Source organism: Perissodus microlepis, chromosome 8 (assembly GCF_051167445.1).
Source record: "Perissodus microlepis isolate ML-2025 ecotype Zambia chromosome 8, ASM5116744v1, whole genome shotgun sequence".
In the NCBI taxonomy this organism is placed as follows: Eukaryota; Metazoa; Chordata; class Actinopteri; order Cichliformes; family Cichlidae; genus Perissodus; species Perissodus microlepis.
In genome coordinates, this window is record NC_140468.1 from 28986768 (window position 1) to 29001050 (window position 14283).

The window sequence follows — 14283 nt, forward strand, 5'->3', positions numbered from 1 at the left end:
GAACCACAAAGCCCCGAAAGGTGAAGTCAGTAACACCGATCACTGAAACACCTCGTCGTCATACGGCTGACTCGTCATGTATCCTGCTGCCTGACACTGGGGGCTTCATGCACACATGCAGAGTCATTTCAGGCCATTTAGAAGAAAACTGTATATGAAGGTTTATTGAGGGAAAAAAAACACCATACAAGGAAAGACATAGTAAAGCAGGATGAACATGGCAGCACAGACACTACACTCTACAACTCAAAGCAGCTATCAGTACTACGCTATGCTCTTCATAATAACAGAACAGACCAAATGTTACCGGACGTTAGCCGAGTACAGCGTGTAAAGCAGCTGGTTTCATTCAGGGTCACGGACAGCAGGACGTCACATGTTAAAGTTGCTACTGAAGCAACACGCGTGACAGTAATGACACTAAAATTCAGTCAGGTTTCTTGCACGTGAACAGCGGTGCTCTGATCTCAAGAGGAAATGTGGGACCGCCCCGAGCGCTGCTTTTAAAGCTGCACACTCACCAGCACCAAGTATGGATTTATGTCAGGTTCAGGTAGAATCAGTGGACCTTACAGGACACATTCAGACTCATTGTTGTAGGATTTTGTGTGGATGTGTTGAAGTAAAAAATGCAGCCCGCATTAATCCTGCAGGTGTTCTAGGACGGCAACAGGAACCCGTTTGTTCCTGTCAACACCACAGCGGTACACGTCAGCGCTCCGACGCCAGGCTTGCTTCGTTTGGCTCTCACACTTTTACAGTCACACTTGGTATTTTACTACTCCATCTAAGCCTGGAGGAGTGAGTCTGCATCACAGGGAAGGACTCAAACTCACAGGTACCTTTTTTACAAATGCTGCCATCGCGGCTTATCTGGAGACATCAATGATGCGGATCTGTCTGAAGGTTATCAAAGTTTTGTCCTGTCAGCTGAGACAGCTGACTTTCAAGTCAGAGAAAAGCGAGGCCGAGCTCCGCCCCGAGCCATCACAGCTCCTGTCACCTCCTCTGGACGCCTCTTATGTCTTCTTGGTGGACGGCGGGCTGACAGTTTTCGCTGATCTGCTTTCTGTGGTCTTCTTGGAGGGCTTTGACGTTCCCGTGGCTTTCTTCACAGTTTTAGCCTTCTTTGTTACCTTCTTTGTTGCCTTCTTGGCTCTCGCAGCAGATTTCTTCTTGGTAGACAGGGTCCGCTCTCGGATCAGGTCTTCTCTTCCGATCTCCACCATGTGGTCCTCCCACGACTTCATCTCATTCTTGTAGCGAATCTTGTCATCCTCAGCGAGCTGCGTGTAGACCTGTGGCACAAATACAAATGTCAGAAGACCCGACAGCACTCATTAGCATTCCAGCTACAAGGATGAAAGGTGCGTGTTGCCGACCTGTTTCTGATGGCTGAAGAGATTCCTCCAGTCCTCCAACAGCGACTTCATCTTAGCCTGAAACAACGACAGGAGCAACTATTGGCCAAAACAACCCTGCAGTGTCTGCTTAGCTACTGACCAACACAGAACAAGAGAAATGAATGGAGCAGCTGTCAGGGTGCTGATGCAGCACCCTGACAGCTGCTCCAGGTTCACCTGAAGGCTCATCTGTATTCCATCTCAAACTGGCATTTCCATTTAGTCCAGTTTCTGCAGGTGCACTTCATGTCAAACTCTGGCTCTGTGTGTTTGCTGATATGGAAAACACATCCATACCATCATCATATAAAATGACCTCATTTGTACTGGTGCTAATCTTTTTTCCGCTCACACTAGCGCCTCCTCCTGCTCCTCACATCATCTTACAGGAGCTGATGTTACGTGGTGTTACTGTCAAGTGCAAGAGAAGCTTCCCAGCAAACATCAAACGTGACAGACGGAGAGAAGCTCCCGGGGTGAGCTGACTACACTACACATCATTAGTCATCTGTGCCGCGCCAGCATAAACACCAAACACTGAAACTCTGATACCTGCTGCAGGTTTTTAAATCAGGGTCACACTGACCCTGGATCAGTGCACGTGTACTTCCTGACCTGAGACGTAATTCCTTTAGCCTCCTCAAAGTGCTCCGACATGAAGATGTTGAAAGGAGAGCGAGGACGTTTGGGCTTCCCCAGGTTTGTCAACTCCTGGAAAACACACACACACGCACACACACACACACACACACACACACACACACACACACACAGTAAAACTCTGCACAGTTCACATTCAGTGCCGTAGAGAGTTTGAACAGGAGAAGCTAAGGATTGAAGTACCAACCCAGCAAACAGGTGCTCACCCTCAAACCCACGATGAGTGCACAGGAGATAAAAACCTGCCTGCTCTGGTCCCTTCTGTCTTTCTTACCCTCTTCTTGCGGATGGCCTTCCTCTTGGCCCTCCTCTGCCTTTTCTCCTGGGCTTGTTGCTGCAGCTGTGCAGGAGTCAGCTGGGCTTGATAGCGCTCTAGATCCACCTTGAACTGTTCCCGGGCCCGGAGAGAAGCTTCCTGAAACGGCTACCAAACAAAAGACTCTGTCACAACAGAGAGGACTTTTCCACTTTCACTGCTGGTAACGACGTGCTATTGTTACCTGTGTGCGACAAACACAACCTGACAGAAGCATATTTTCATTTATCACAGTTGCACGTGCCCGCCTCGAGCTACCGAAGCAGTTTATTAGGGATGCAACGGCTCGTGAGAAAAGCCCGACCCGCTCAGGTCACTCAAGTCTACTTTTCACTTTATGTTAACGGCCTTTGATGTTCTTCACATCTTCCTGTTTTATTTAATGAGAAAATGTTTGGAAGAATCACAGTAAATGTATAAATACAGTATAAACTTCAGGCTTTATATTCTAAACAGGCCCAAAATTTCTGGATGACGATCAAGAAAATGTTCTTTTAGTTAAGATGTAGAGAATGACTATCAATGTACTTCAGAGGAATTTAAGGAAACGACTTTAAACATTGTCGTGTGTGACGTGTAGTCCACGAGCAAAACTCGTGATGCTACGGCCCAACCATAGATCTGGTGAACTGTTGCACCCCTACAGTTTATACACACAGAAATGAGATACCTGTTTCTGTTCTGGGCTCAGTGATCTCCACTGCTGGGCAATCGTCTTAATCAGATCCACTGCTTTGATTTCTGAAGAAAATAATGATGAAATGTTTAATGACAACAAAAATGCATCATTAGAGGAAGGACAGAGAAACTGTGACTGATCTAGAGTGTCTCACAGAGCTGCTGTAGCCACACAGGCTCATTCACAAACTGTTCATACAGATCTGGGAGAGAGGGCCGAGCCGGGCAGCTGACAGACACCCGTGTTACATCTACAGCTCTGCACTGAAAGGGACTTTGGCCTTTAAAGGCAACAAAGTGCAGCACAACAATCTTCAATTTTTCAATTCAATTCAATTTTATTTATATAGCGCCAAATCACAACAAAAGTCGCCTCAAGGCGCTTCATAGATACAGAGAAAAACCCAACAATCATATGACCCCCTATGAGCAGCACTTTGGCGACAGTGGGAAGGAAAAACTCCCTTTTAACAGGAAGAAACCTCCAGCAGAACCAGGCTCAGGGAGGGGCGGGGCCATCTGCTGTGATTGGTTGGGGTGAGAGAAGGAAGACAGGATAAAAGACATGCTGTGGAAGAGAGACAGAGGTTAATAACAGATATGATTCAATGCAGAGAGGTCTTCATAACCTCGCCACAATTCACTGTTTAGTTTTCCATTGTTGTCCAAGACAACATTGTCAGTGTGTTACTGGACAATCCACACGCTCTTCTTTGGACTGATCAGGGCAGTGCTGTGGTGCTCCTCACTGCCAAACACCCTGCGGCAACAAATCACGACCAGCTGCTGGAGCCGAGCCGCTGATTCTTCTCACTGATATTTTAGGAAGCATGGATGCACTTCCATGCTCCCACAGAAGTGTGCACAGGCTCTCCTCTCCCCCCTCTGCTTCACCACCGTCATAACTACAACACGACTGTGGGAGAAATACTGGACGCCATCATGGCAGCTGTTTCCATCCCATCCACCCGCCAACCTGGCCCCATGTGTTATCTTTATCCACGCTGTGCTGCATGTCGGAAGGACTGAGCAAACGTCTGAAGCCATCCCTCGTTTCTTTCTGTTTCTGGATTTCTTATTCATTTTCACTGCCTTTGCTGTAGCATTTTCAACTTTTAACTCTGACCTGTGAAGTGTTCAGGCACAGAGAGGCCTCGCTCAGGGGATTAACCAGCATTGCATCTACATACACCAGGCATGAAACATTACTTCCAAACTAACAGGGTGATTGCTAAGGAGCCATTAACCATAGCAATGGCATATATGCACATGGTGTGCAGTGTGTCCTTAAAAGCAGCCATATATACTTTATGTCCATGTAGACTGCACGTTTTAATAAATCGCCACATCTTCTATACTCATTTTCTGTAGCAAAATACAAAGAGTAGTGTGTTAAAGCCTCAGCCCATCACTGCCATTTAACTGCTTTCATATACACGAGGTTCAAACCTTTTCCTGTCTGAATGTTTACATGTCTGCTCATTCAGGCTGACCAGCCTGCAGTGTGACAGTGCATACCTGGGTGCTGTCTGGCCATGATCGGCTTCTGTTGCTGAACATATCTCATGTATCCGTTCAGAGGTCTCTTTGGAGGGGAGCGGGCCTCGGAGGTCAGACACTTCACTGGGCTGAAGAATGCAGAGGGCAGCACGCTGGTACACCTGCAGGGAGGCAACATACATGAGAACAGCCATCTCTCTCTCATCACGCTTTATTCCACATGGACTATTTCAGGGTTCAGAGCTGGACTCTAACTCATGCCTGAGATCTGTGAGGAACATTTCTACTCAACATGACTGTCAGTGCATGTCTGACACAGCACACTGCTAACTGGGTGACACTTTACTGTCCACGTTGAAAGAAGACAGAATTAGCCTGCAAACACTGCAGCACTGCTATGTGTGAGCTGCAGCTACACTGCGTTTCCTGTCGGATACGAAGAGCACAGAGCAGCTAACGAAGCTTCAAAGCACTGACAGCAAACGGAAACTCTTACAAGATGTCTGCTTTTCTGTTTACCAACAGTACCAATAACCGAAGGCCATGTTTATATTTACGGCTGCTTCATGCTACGCTTACGTATGCTACCATCACCAACACTCATTGTTCTAAAACACGATGTTCAGGGAGTTTCACACAGCAGACTGCAGTGTCTCTGCAGCTAGCTAATGCAACACATAAGCCTGGGTTAGCTACCTTGCCAGAGAGCCAGTGCAGGAGAGCACACTGAAGGACTTAGCCAGCAGGCTAACACCTGCTGTCAGCAAGTACGGAGCCATGTCGGCGGTAATCAGCGCGAAAGTCCGCAAACAGGGGAGCGAAGAGCAGACGCGTTGTCTCTGTGCTCATGCATGCGAGGCTGTGATAGCGCTGGAACCCAGGGAGCCGTCACCCAGCCCACGGACACGCACCACCAACTGTCTACCAACAAAACGCGCCTTCACACTCTCCCGGTGGATTGTGGGAAAGGTCAACTGTTTTTTTTTTTTTTTGACTTCCTGTGTTGAAGCTTTACTTCCAACAAAGCAGCAAATCAGCTTTAAAGCACAAACAGACTCAAAGACAACGTGGTCAAAACAACTTTAAGACATCTGAAGTCATCTGATGTTCATTTTGAATTAAACGAAACGGCGGTGTGCTTGTACGTCACTTCCGTTTCCGCCTAGTGTTCGGAGGGCTCGATGGTTGTTTATTACGGAGCCCCGCAGGGGACATGGGAGAAAAAAAAAATTAAGACGGACTTTTGCGAGATCTCGCAAAACTAACTCGGGATCTCGCAAAACTTTTGCGAGCTCTCGCAAAACAAACTCGGGATCTCGCAAAAGTTTTAGCCGCATTCTTTGGACGCCGGCTCGAAGCCGACCGGGAGGTCGAGGCACGATGTGCCGGGAAAGCGGTGTTCCTCCCGGCTGTAGCAGGTCTCGACCTCCCGTTAGCTTCGAGCTAACGGGAAGAATGCGGCTAAAACTTTTGCGAGATCCCGAGTTTGTTTTGCGAGAGCTCGCAAAAGTTTTGCGAGATCCCGAGTTTGTTTTGCGAGATCTCGCAAAAGTTTTGCGAGATCCCGAGTTTGTTTTGCGAGAGCTCGCAAAAGTTTTGCGAGATCCCGAGTTTGTTTTGCGAGATCCCGAGTTAGTTTTGCGAGATCTCGCAAAACTCAGTCTTAATTTTTTTTTCTCCCATGTCCCCTCCGGGGCTCCGTAGTTTATGACGAGTGTAGTTTCAAAAGGAGATTTGGTTTAAGCTGTTGTTGATTTAACCCTGTTAAAGTATAAGAGCGATATAGAAACATTTACTGAGGTTTTACATGTCGTTTGATCTCTAACAGCATCTGATCAGAATGAGTCCCAGGACGTGTTGTTTGGTGACTCTGACTTTAGTGACTGTCGTGCTTTTCACCTCATTAATCAAACACCACATCCATAAATGTAACTTCTCCACTTTCAGGAGAGAAACACAACACTGTGTTCCTCTCACAATAAAAAAATTTAAAAACCATTGATATTTGTAACATTTTAATGTCTTTATTGAATTATTCAGTCCCACCGTTTTTCCCCTTTGCATCTGTATTTCTATCCTTTTTGTTTAATTAGACATACTCTTCCTCTGTATTATAATTTTGCAGTACAATTGTAAAACCCGTTGTGTTATGCTTGTTAAAAGTTTCTGTTGAAATAAAGTTGGAGGAAAAAAGTGCAGTTTCTCCCAACGTGTCCCATTTTCCTAGCAACATATAAAGAGACGGATGTTGGCTTAAGACTTTTGCACAGTATGTTTGACTGTGCTTCCATATTCTCTAGTTTCATGTAACACTAGCCAGCACACAACGCAGTCAAAGTGCAATAAGAGCACCACATACAAAGTGTCTTGCTCGTGTCAACATAAAGCACCGAGTTACACAATCATGTCATGATAGTAACGGTACTATTCTTTAATCCAGTACAAAATGTGCCACATGGGCCTCAGAGACACAGGTAGAAAACGTTACACAGGAACAAAAAGCAGGGTCTTTAGCCTTTGTTACGATGGAGTGCAGCTTAATGAGGACAGTGTAAAAAAGCTTCTCACTGGGCTGAAGGCCTGATTGTTGTACCTGTGGAAATCCAACGTCACAGCTACGATCAGGGGACAAGAGCACATCATTTTAATGAGAGCTTTACACTGTGATGACTCCAATCTGAATTCAAATAGAAAAAATCATTCCAAACAGACTGAATACAATATAGGTGTTGTCAATAATAATAACAATAATAATAATAATAACAACAATAGAAGAAAACAGCAACACATAAGAAATCGCTCCCATTTTCAGGACCACTGCCACAGTACATTGTTTCGTTTCAATCAACTTGGTCTGCTACACCGACATCAAGACTCCTCCGTAAGCCAGCACATCGATGAAGTGATGACGCAAAGAGAATATTAGTATCAGTCAGTACTGTTGTCTGTTGGAGGGCCATACATATTTCACATTCAGCCTTCAGTGTTTCTTCCTGGCTGCTGATGTGCGAAGCAGAAAGTTGGATGACGGAGCCGCCTGAAGCTCGTGCTCCAAAGTTTTCCAGGACTTTTTCCTGTATTACAGAAAAGGGATTTGCATTTCTTTGCAATACTTCTGCATTGTCTCACACTGTGCATTACATTCTGTGTGATCTGTACGAGGGGTTCGTCTACAGAGGCTGTAAGGGACAATTAGACAGGAAGGAGACATGACGCGACTGTCCTGCTATCGGTGCTCACATGCTAATAGGTCGCTGTCCAACAGCATGCTGCTGCTTACTGTCAGAACAGCTAACTGAATGTTTTCAGTAGTAACCTGGAAAGATCCACAGCACCATCAGCTCAGACAAAGAAGCAGCCAACAATAACCACACATCAGGCACAGCCTCAGCAGCTACATCCAGCTGTGCTCACAGCCAGCAGCTCCACGCTGTCCCTCATCACACAGTGTCTCGCATCATCTCTCCTCTCTGCAGCCAATGAAGTATTAGCCTTAATTGGCTGTGTCCAACTGGACTGGATCAACACAGCAACAGTTACAGTAATAATGTAAGGAACACAAAAGTATTGTTAGGTAAAGTAACACAGGAGTCGACCTAAGACGTCCTGCTGCGGCCCTTCTGGATCTCCGTTCACAGCACAGCTGACGTGGGCTTGTTCCCGTTTGGCATCTGGTGGCATTTCTGTCCTCTCATTTTATACTTGTACTTAAAAATGAAAGAAAACAATCTGTAATAATCATAAATGTCACAAATGAACCGTCCGTGGTGCAATAATAACATGCCAAACGTTAAAAATGCCCAAGTATCCACTGAGTGCGCACAGGCAGGCTGTGGCCTGCTCCGAGTCCGGCTTCTTTTCAGGAAAAACGACCCCCCAAAGTAATGTAGATGTTATCGGCCTCGGATTAATAACGATGACAACAGTTCAGTTTGGTGGAAGTTAAGTAGGATTATTTGATGAGTTCGTACTATAATTTCAGTGCGTGTTGACTTTAAAAAACAGATGGGAAAAGAAAGAAACTAAATGTCAGCCTGTCGTTTTTGCGTTGTGCTCATCTTCTTCACATGGCGTACTTCTGGGTCCATTCTTTTGCTAGTTTGTTGTATCTGAGAAGAGAAAAAAGACACAAATCGATGACACCATCAGACACACTCGCTTTACTAAAGACGTTAGCATGCGTGTGTGCGCGTGTGTGTGTGTTCACTTGTCTTTGTCGTTCTTGTAGATGTGAGCTATGTCAGGCACCAAGGGGTCATCTGGGTTTGGATCACACAGCAATGAACATATGGACAATAAAACTGCAAAAAACAGGTGAAAGGATCCCATCAGTGAACTGAGGACAGTTTCATTGTCGAGTGTGTAGAAACGACACACTTCAGTTAACATGGGGCAGACGTGACGCTGTGTGGGAGCAAAGGGAGGTTCCTCGGCCCTAATCATACGATCCATAATGTCACTTTTTAAAATACAGACGACACACACACATCTGATTACCTTTAGACACCGTCAGTGCTGGAGACCACTGTGACCGCAGGATGTCCAAGCAGATGCTGCCGTTGCTGTTTATATTTGGGTGATAAATCTTTGTTGTAAATGCTACCTGGATTCAAAAAATGAATGACGTTAGTAACATTCAGCGAGTGGAATAACTGAAGTGAGCAGGTCCTGAGTGACACTTTCCTCATCGTCAAGACGACTGAAGCAACTACCAATGAAAGAGCAGGATACCGTTTCCAAAGTAACCCAAGCCTGTAACATCCACTACCCACCATGACATCATGACAGCGACACACAACACGTCTTCCTGTGTGGAGTGTGGGCACCATCGTGGATTTAAATCAAATTTGCAGTGCAGATTTTCAGCTTTGATTCAGTGGGCTGAACAACAATGTTACATTATCTGTTTGAAAATCACAGGCTCCACTTTCAGAGGCTCAACAGTAAGCGGACCATGAAGTGACAAACTCAAGCACAGCAGCTGTTCATTTCCTGACGGCAAACGTACATGCACACAGACACACAAACAAGCAGAGCAGTTAAAGACATCCTGGGATCCTGTTAATGTCAAACTTTTGTTAAACCTTTTGAATTAAAGCTTAAAGCCTGCACTTCAGTCACATCCTGTTTGATTTAAAAGCCACACTTGCTATCCCAGGTTAAGTTTAGTCTCTTTGTTTGTCAGACTTTTCTTTTGGCATCAGGATTAGTTCATGTGTGGAAAACCTGCTTAAAGAGCTTTATTCAGGTGTGCAGCCACCGTGGGCCACCGATCCTCCCAGTCTCAACTCTGCTGCAGCAGTGAGCAACATTTTTCCAAAACACACGCCCTTATTTACTTATCAAATCAGCCAGTGGGCCTGGTACACGTGCCCAGGAGAGACCACTCCTAGTAGGACAGAAATGTCTCAGGACAAAAGTGAACAGTTTATCTTCCAAGCAGGCCGCCACCGCCCTCCAGTAACTCTGACTGAAGTAATAACACATGTGTACAATATGTAAGGTAGGTTATACAATCTTCCCACCAAACACACTGTGTTTGTGCTTCTTCCTGTGTGTGTTTGCACAGTCACCCTGAACTAACTGGTGACCCTAGACTAGCTGTGTGACAGACTAGTGACCCGTCCAGGGTGTACTCTGCCGCTCACACCATCTCACTTCCTTTCCTGCCCCTTATGACCTTAAAATGGATAAGTGGTTAAGAGGGCGGCCGTGTGGATGTGCTGCTGTGTATGTATGAAATGTGGCACAGTGATGCAAGTTGTCAGCTCTGTGAGACAGGAGATCTAGCAGCATGGCAGGAGAAAAGCTTGGGGCTCTTACCTTTGGTGGCTTGAACGGGTAGTCAGTAGGAAAGTGAATTGTGAGAAAGAAAACTCCTCCTTGGTACGGACTGTCACCCTGACAAAAAAACACTTCTGTCAACACAACAGTGAAAAGATTCAGGTGGACTCAGTCGGCTCACTCCTGTCACCTTCAGCCCAGATGAACAAACTTCTCATTTGTCTATATTTATTTATTTTTCTATATGAGAATAATTTCAACGCTGTAACAAAGAAATGTCCCAAATATGGGATAAATAAAGTATTGCTCATTATTTCTGATGCATTTTAGTGCAGAAAACATTATGAGAGAAGAAGAAGCAAATGGCTTAGCGTGACACTCACCGGGCCCATTATTGTTGCCTGCCAGTGAAACACTAGGAGCATGAAAAAAAAAACAGAGGCACATATAAGAACGCAAGCTGTACATTCAACCAACACAATGTTCAGAGGCCATCATCCATCACGTTACACATGCTGTGTGTACAGAGCACAGTGCACACTGTGTACTGTGTCCACAAAAGACAGACAGCTGTGCTTTGTCATCAGCCTTACTCTAACTGGCTGATTACAGGGTGACTAACAGCCGTCGCTCCCATTTCCCAGTTAAAAGATAACCTATGGAACAGCTCATAGTTAACTCTTTGGAAAACCCCTGGCTGTCCATTCAATTTTAAATTGGTCCTAGACACAGCACCACAGTCCAGTCCTGGGGTGTTCTCACTGTGAAACAGCATAGGGCGCACGCATACAGTCACTTTCAGGCGATCAGGATGGAGTTCCAGCCTTCGGCAGAGGTCCGGCTTTCTAGAAGCTAGTCTGACCTCTCTGCAGAACTTCCTACTAAATCTTTTAGGACCCTTCTTTAGCCAAATGAAACATTTTCTTCTGATATCTACTTGACTCGTTCTTCCACCGCTCTTTTTTTTAATAACTGACCCTACCAAAAAATAAATAAATAAAAAAATCCTCTTGAAAACTATTTATGTTTTGCTTTAGATTGTTAAGATAAAACGTAGAATGACATTTAGGAACTATGAAGAGTCTCAAGGCCGACATGCAGGATGTGAACTCACTGTCATCCCCCACTGGTCCAGCCGAGCACTGTGCGGGAGGGTCTCTCTGCAGGTCCTGCAGCTCCTGGTCAACATAACACAAACCAGTCTGTGAGAGGTTTGACTGAACATCACGTGACACGGCAGTTTTAATGTGAATCAGCTGGAAATGCAGAAATCTTTTTCGTCATTAATGGCAAATACCATCCAGGTATCGCTACAGTCCCCACTAGGCCGTTAATGCAAGCATGCTTGTGTGTGACTTTGTTTCGACAGTGCGGACCACCGAAAGAAACCATCACTGTTATATGTATGTAGTTATTATAAGTCCTGTCAAGCCTTCGAGAAGCTCGTCTAACGTGTTATTTCACTTTTCCATTATGACTGGTAGTCCTCTCCGTGCGCCCTCAACAGTCCACAAAGGAAGTGAACTAGTCCACACTACAGAGAACCGAACTCCGTGCAAACTTCCCTGGTCAGTGCAGTCCCAGCCCTCACTACAAGCTGGACAACACAGCTTCTGACACAGAGACAGGCTACATTTTTCCGGGCAGGGCACAAAGAGGGTAGTTAATGAGCTAACTACGCTCTTTGGTCATTTGTTAGCGAGCTAGCATGAAACTTTGAATTTGTCAGCCTGCTTCGTCCGTTAGAAGAGATGTCAGCGGCCCCATTATTATCAAAAATGTGACGAAGTTTGAGCGGAGTTGTTTCAAAGCGGGGGGAGTATAAGATCTGTATGAATACACCTTTAGCGAAAAATAAATCCTATCGTTAGCCTCTGCTGTGCTATCTTTAGCTGGCAACCAAAGCTAGCTTGTTAAACTTACCTTCTGTATTCTTTTCAGTGCCATGCTAACTGACGCAGTCCGCTCCTGTGCTCACTCCTCGCTCGTGTTGGTAGGATTATTGCTGGCCAAGTCAATGGTTGTAGTTTGTTCCCTGAGTACTTCGACAGCCGGGATGTGTTTGTGTTTTTATAAAAACCTCTTTTGTTTCCGCTTTCTTCTGTTTACGGTCGTCCCCTCGAAGTGGATCACGGGAAATGTAGTTCTGAATGTGCGCTATGCTTGTATCTCAGAAATAACCCTTATTTAACTGCTATACTTAAGGAAGTGTCTGAGGTACCTTTAGTTCTTGCCTTTCAATGCTTCATCTTTTTAATCCACTACAAGCTGAACAAGTCGTCTGCTGGTAGAAGAACACTCGTTTTTCTTGTTGTTCAGAAATCAGAAACATCCCACAGTTCCAACCATATACGGCTTTCACCTTCATCATGTGATGAAATGTAATATGTATTTAAAACAAAGTTTATTTGCTGGAGGACTGTTATTTGGTTCCGTTTCTTTACATACACTCACTGGGCATTTCATTAGGTACACCTCTCCATAACACAAACATCTAATCATAGAATCATAGAATAACAATCCAATGTATTTAGGCACGTATACATGATGGAGACAACCTGGTGAAATTCAAAGCGAGCATCAGAATGAGAAAGAAAAGCACGGTGATGGTGTTAGATGGGCTGGTCTTAGTATTTCAAAAACTGCTGATCTGTTGGAACTTTCCCCACACAACCATTTACAAACCAGGTCATCAGAAGACCTGATCAAACCTTAAAGTGGCCTACAGCAGCAGAAAACCACACCAAGCACCACGTCTGTAAGAGCAGGAAACTGAGGCTACAGGCTCATTGTCTGTGCCTCCTTTTATGACTGCAATTTACCAGTCTTGGCTCTTGGCTCGTCGAGCAGGATAACAAACCGTGAGCTCAAATCCTCTGAAACCTGAATATAGTTTCTTGAACATAACAATGTGTTCACTCAAAATCTCCAACAGTCCCCAGATCAAACAGAACACCTCTGACATGTGGAGGAATATTCACGTCATGGATGTGCACCCATCTACAGCCGCGCCATAGCTGCAGCACCCTGATGAATCTATGCTGCAAAGATTTAAAGCAGCTCTGAAGGCAAAAGGAGGTCTGACCCGTTATAAGAAAGGTGTATCTAATAAAGTGTCCAGTGATGTCTTGATGCAATGATTTCACTTTGAATTTCTTTGTATAGTTAAATCACAACAGTCCCAGGGTTTTATATTGGAGTCTTGTTTATTACCAGGTGTTCTCCGTTGGGTTGCTTTGTTCTTCCTTTTATTCTCCCCCTGAAGGGAGGGAGTGTGTAATCAGCTCCATTTGTCTGTTTGTTAGCAGTCTAGCATCCACAGTTTTCAAGATATCATTTTCCCATGTAGAGTGCTGGTAGAACCCTCAAACTCAGCAAAAACGCTGTATTACCCATGATTTCTTTATGGAACTTCACACTAAAGTTCTAGACCTCGTGGGATATGAGTACGTAGGTTTTATGTTAATTTTTTTCATTAAAAAAACTTATCAGTGATACATTGTATGAAAGGTTTGGAAAGAGCAGAACAACACATAACATGTTGCCATAGCAGGCTGACATCAGCACGTTGTAATAAAAACATAAAACATCAACGTTTTAGTTTCGCTCTTGCCTTTTGGGGGAGATTTTCCTTACACCTTAGCGTCCTGTGTCCTTAGACCTTGTTGTATTTTGGTTGTGGTTACTGTTTGTATTTATGACATGTGTCCCCGGATTCTTGTTCAGTCTGTGACTGTGTTTCCTGCACTTCTCTCACCATTTCCTGATTTACTTTGATTTATTTTCCTCGTGTTTTGCTGTCTTCAGAATCAGAATACTTTATTAACCCTGAGGAAATTATGTGGTCACAGTCACTCCAAGACATTAAGAACTGACTGAACTCAATTAAATAATACAATATATTACAAAATTACAAATATATATATCCAGATATTACAGATT

General features: G+C 44.8%; 2 protein-coding genes across 2 annotated transcripts; both read right to left on the reverse strand.

Moving 5' to 3' along the window:
* Positions 1–136: 136 nt before the first annotated feature.
* tfam (transcription factor A, mitochondrial) lies at positions 137–5783 on the reverse strand. The gene is made up of 7 exons (XM_084938518.1): positions 5254–5783; positions 4576–4718; positions 3050–3120; positions 2338–2487; positions 2019–2114; positions 1383–1439; positions 137–1298 (listed from the first exon to the last, which is right to left on the reverse strand). The coding sequence occupies exons 1-7, from the start codon at positions 5334–5336 to the stop codon at positions 1020–1022; spliced, it is 879 nt and encodes a 292-aa protein (XP_084794644.1). The 5' UTR covers positions 5337–5783; the 3' UTR covers positions 137–1019.
* Positions 5784–6964: 1181 nt separating this feature from the next.
* Positions 6965–12474, reverse strand: ube2d1b (ubiquitin-conjugating enzyme E2D 1b). Its single transcript, XM_084938519.1, has 7 exons — positions 12265–12474; positions 11456–11519; positions 10725–10756; positions 10381–10458; positions 9055–9160; positions 8765–8858; positions 6965–8666 (listed from the first exon to the last, which is right to left on the reverse strand). The coding sequence occupies exons 1-7, from the start codon at positions 12286–12288 to the stop codon at positions 8621–8623; spliced, it is 444 nt and encodes a 147-aa protein (XP_084794645.1). The 5' UTR covers positions 12289–12474; the 3' UTR covers positions 6965–8620.
* Positions 12475–14283: the final 1809 nt, after the last annotated feature.

What these genes read in the sequence shown, in the direction of transcription:
- ube2d1b (XM_084938519.1), bottom strand. Translation starts at nt 12,288, where the DNA reads ATGGCACTGAAAAGAATACAGAAG. An exon ending in TGGACCAGTGGGGGATGACA is followed by an intron (nt 10,757 to 11,455) that starts GTGAGTTCACAT and finishes TCATGCTCCTAG; the next exon opens with TGTTTCACTGGCAGGCAACA. An exon ending in TACAAGAACGACAAAGACAA is followed by an intron (nt 8,667 to 8,764) that starts GTGAACACACAC and finishes TTCTCTTCTCAG; the next exon opens with ATACAACAAACTAGCAAAAG.
- tfam (XM_084938518.1), bottom strand. Translation starts at nt 5,336, where the DNA reads ATGGCTCCGTACTTGCTGACAGCAGGTGTTAGCCTGCTGGCTAAGTCC. An exon ending in CATGGCCAGACAGCACCCAG is followed by an intron (nt 3,121 to 4,575) that starts GTATGCACTGTC and finishes TATTTTCTTCAG; the next exon opens with AAATCAAAGCAGTGGATCTG. An exon ending in CTAAAGGAATTACGTCTCAG is followed by an intron (nt 1,440 to 2,018) that starts GTCAGGAAGTAC and finishes TCGTTGTTTCAG; the next exon opens with GCTAAGATGAAGTCGCTGTT.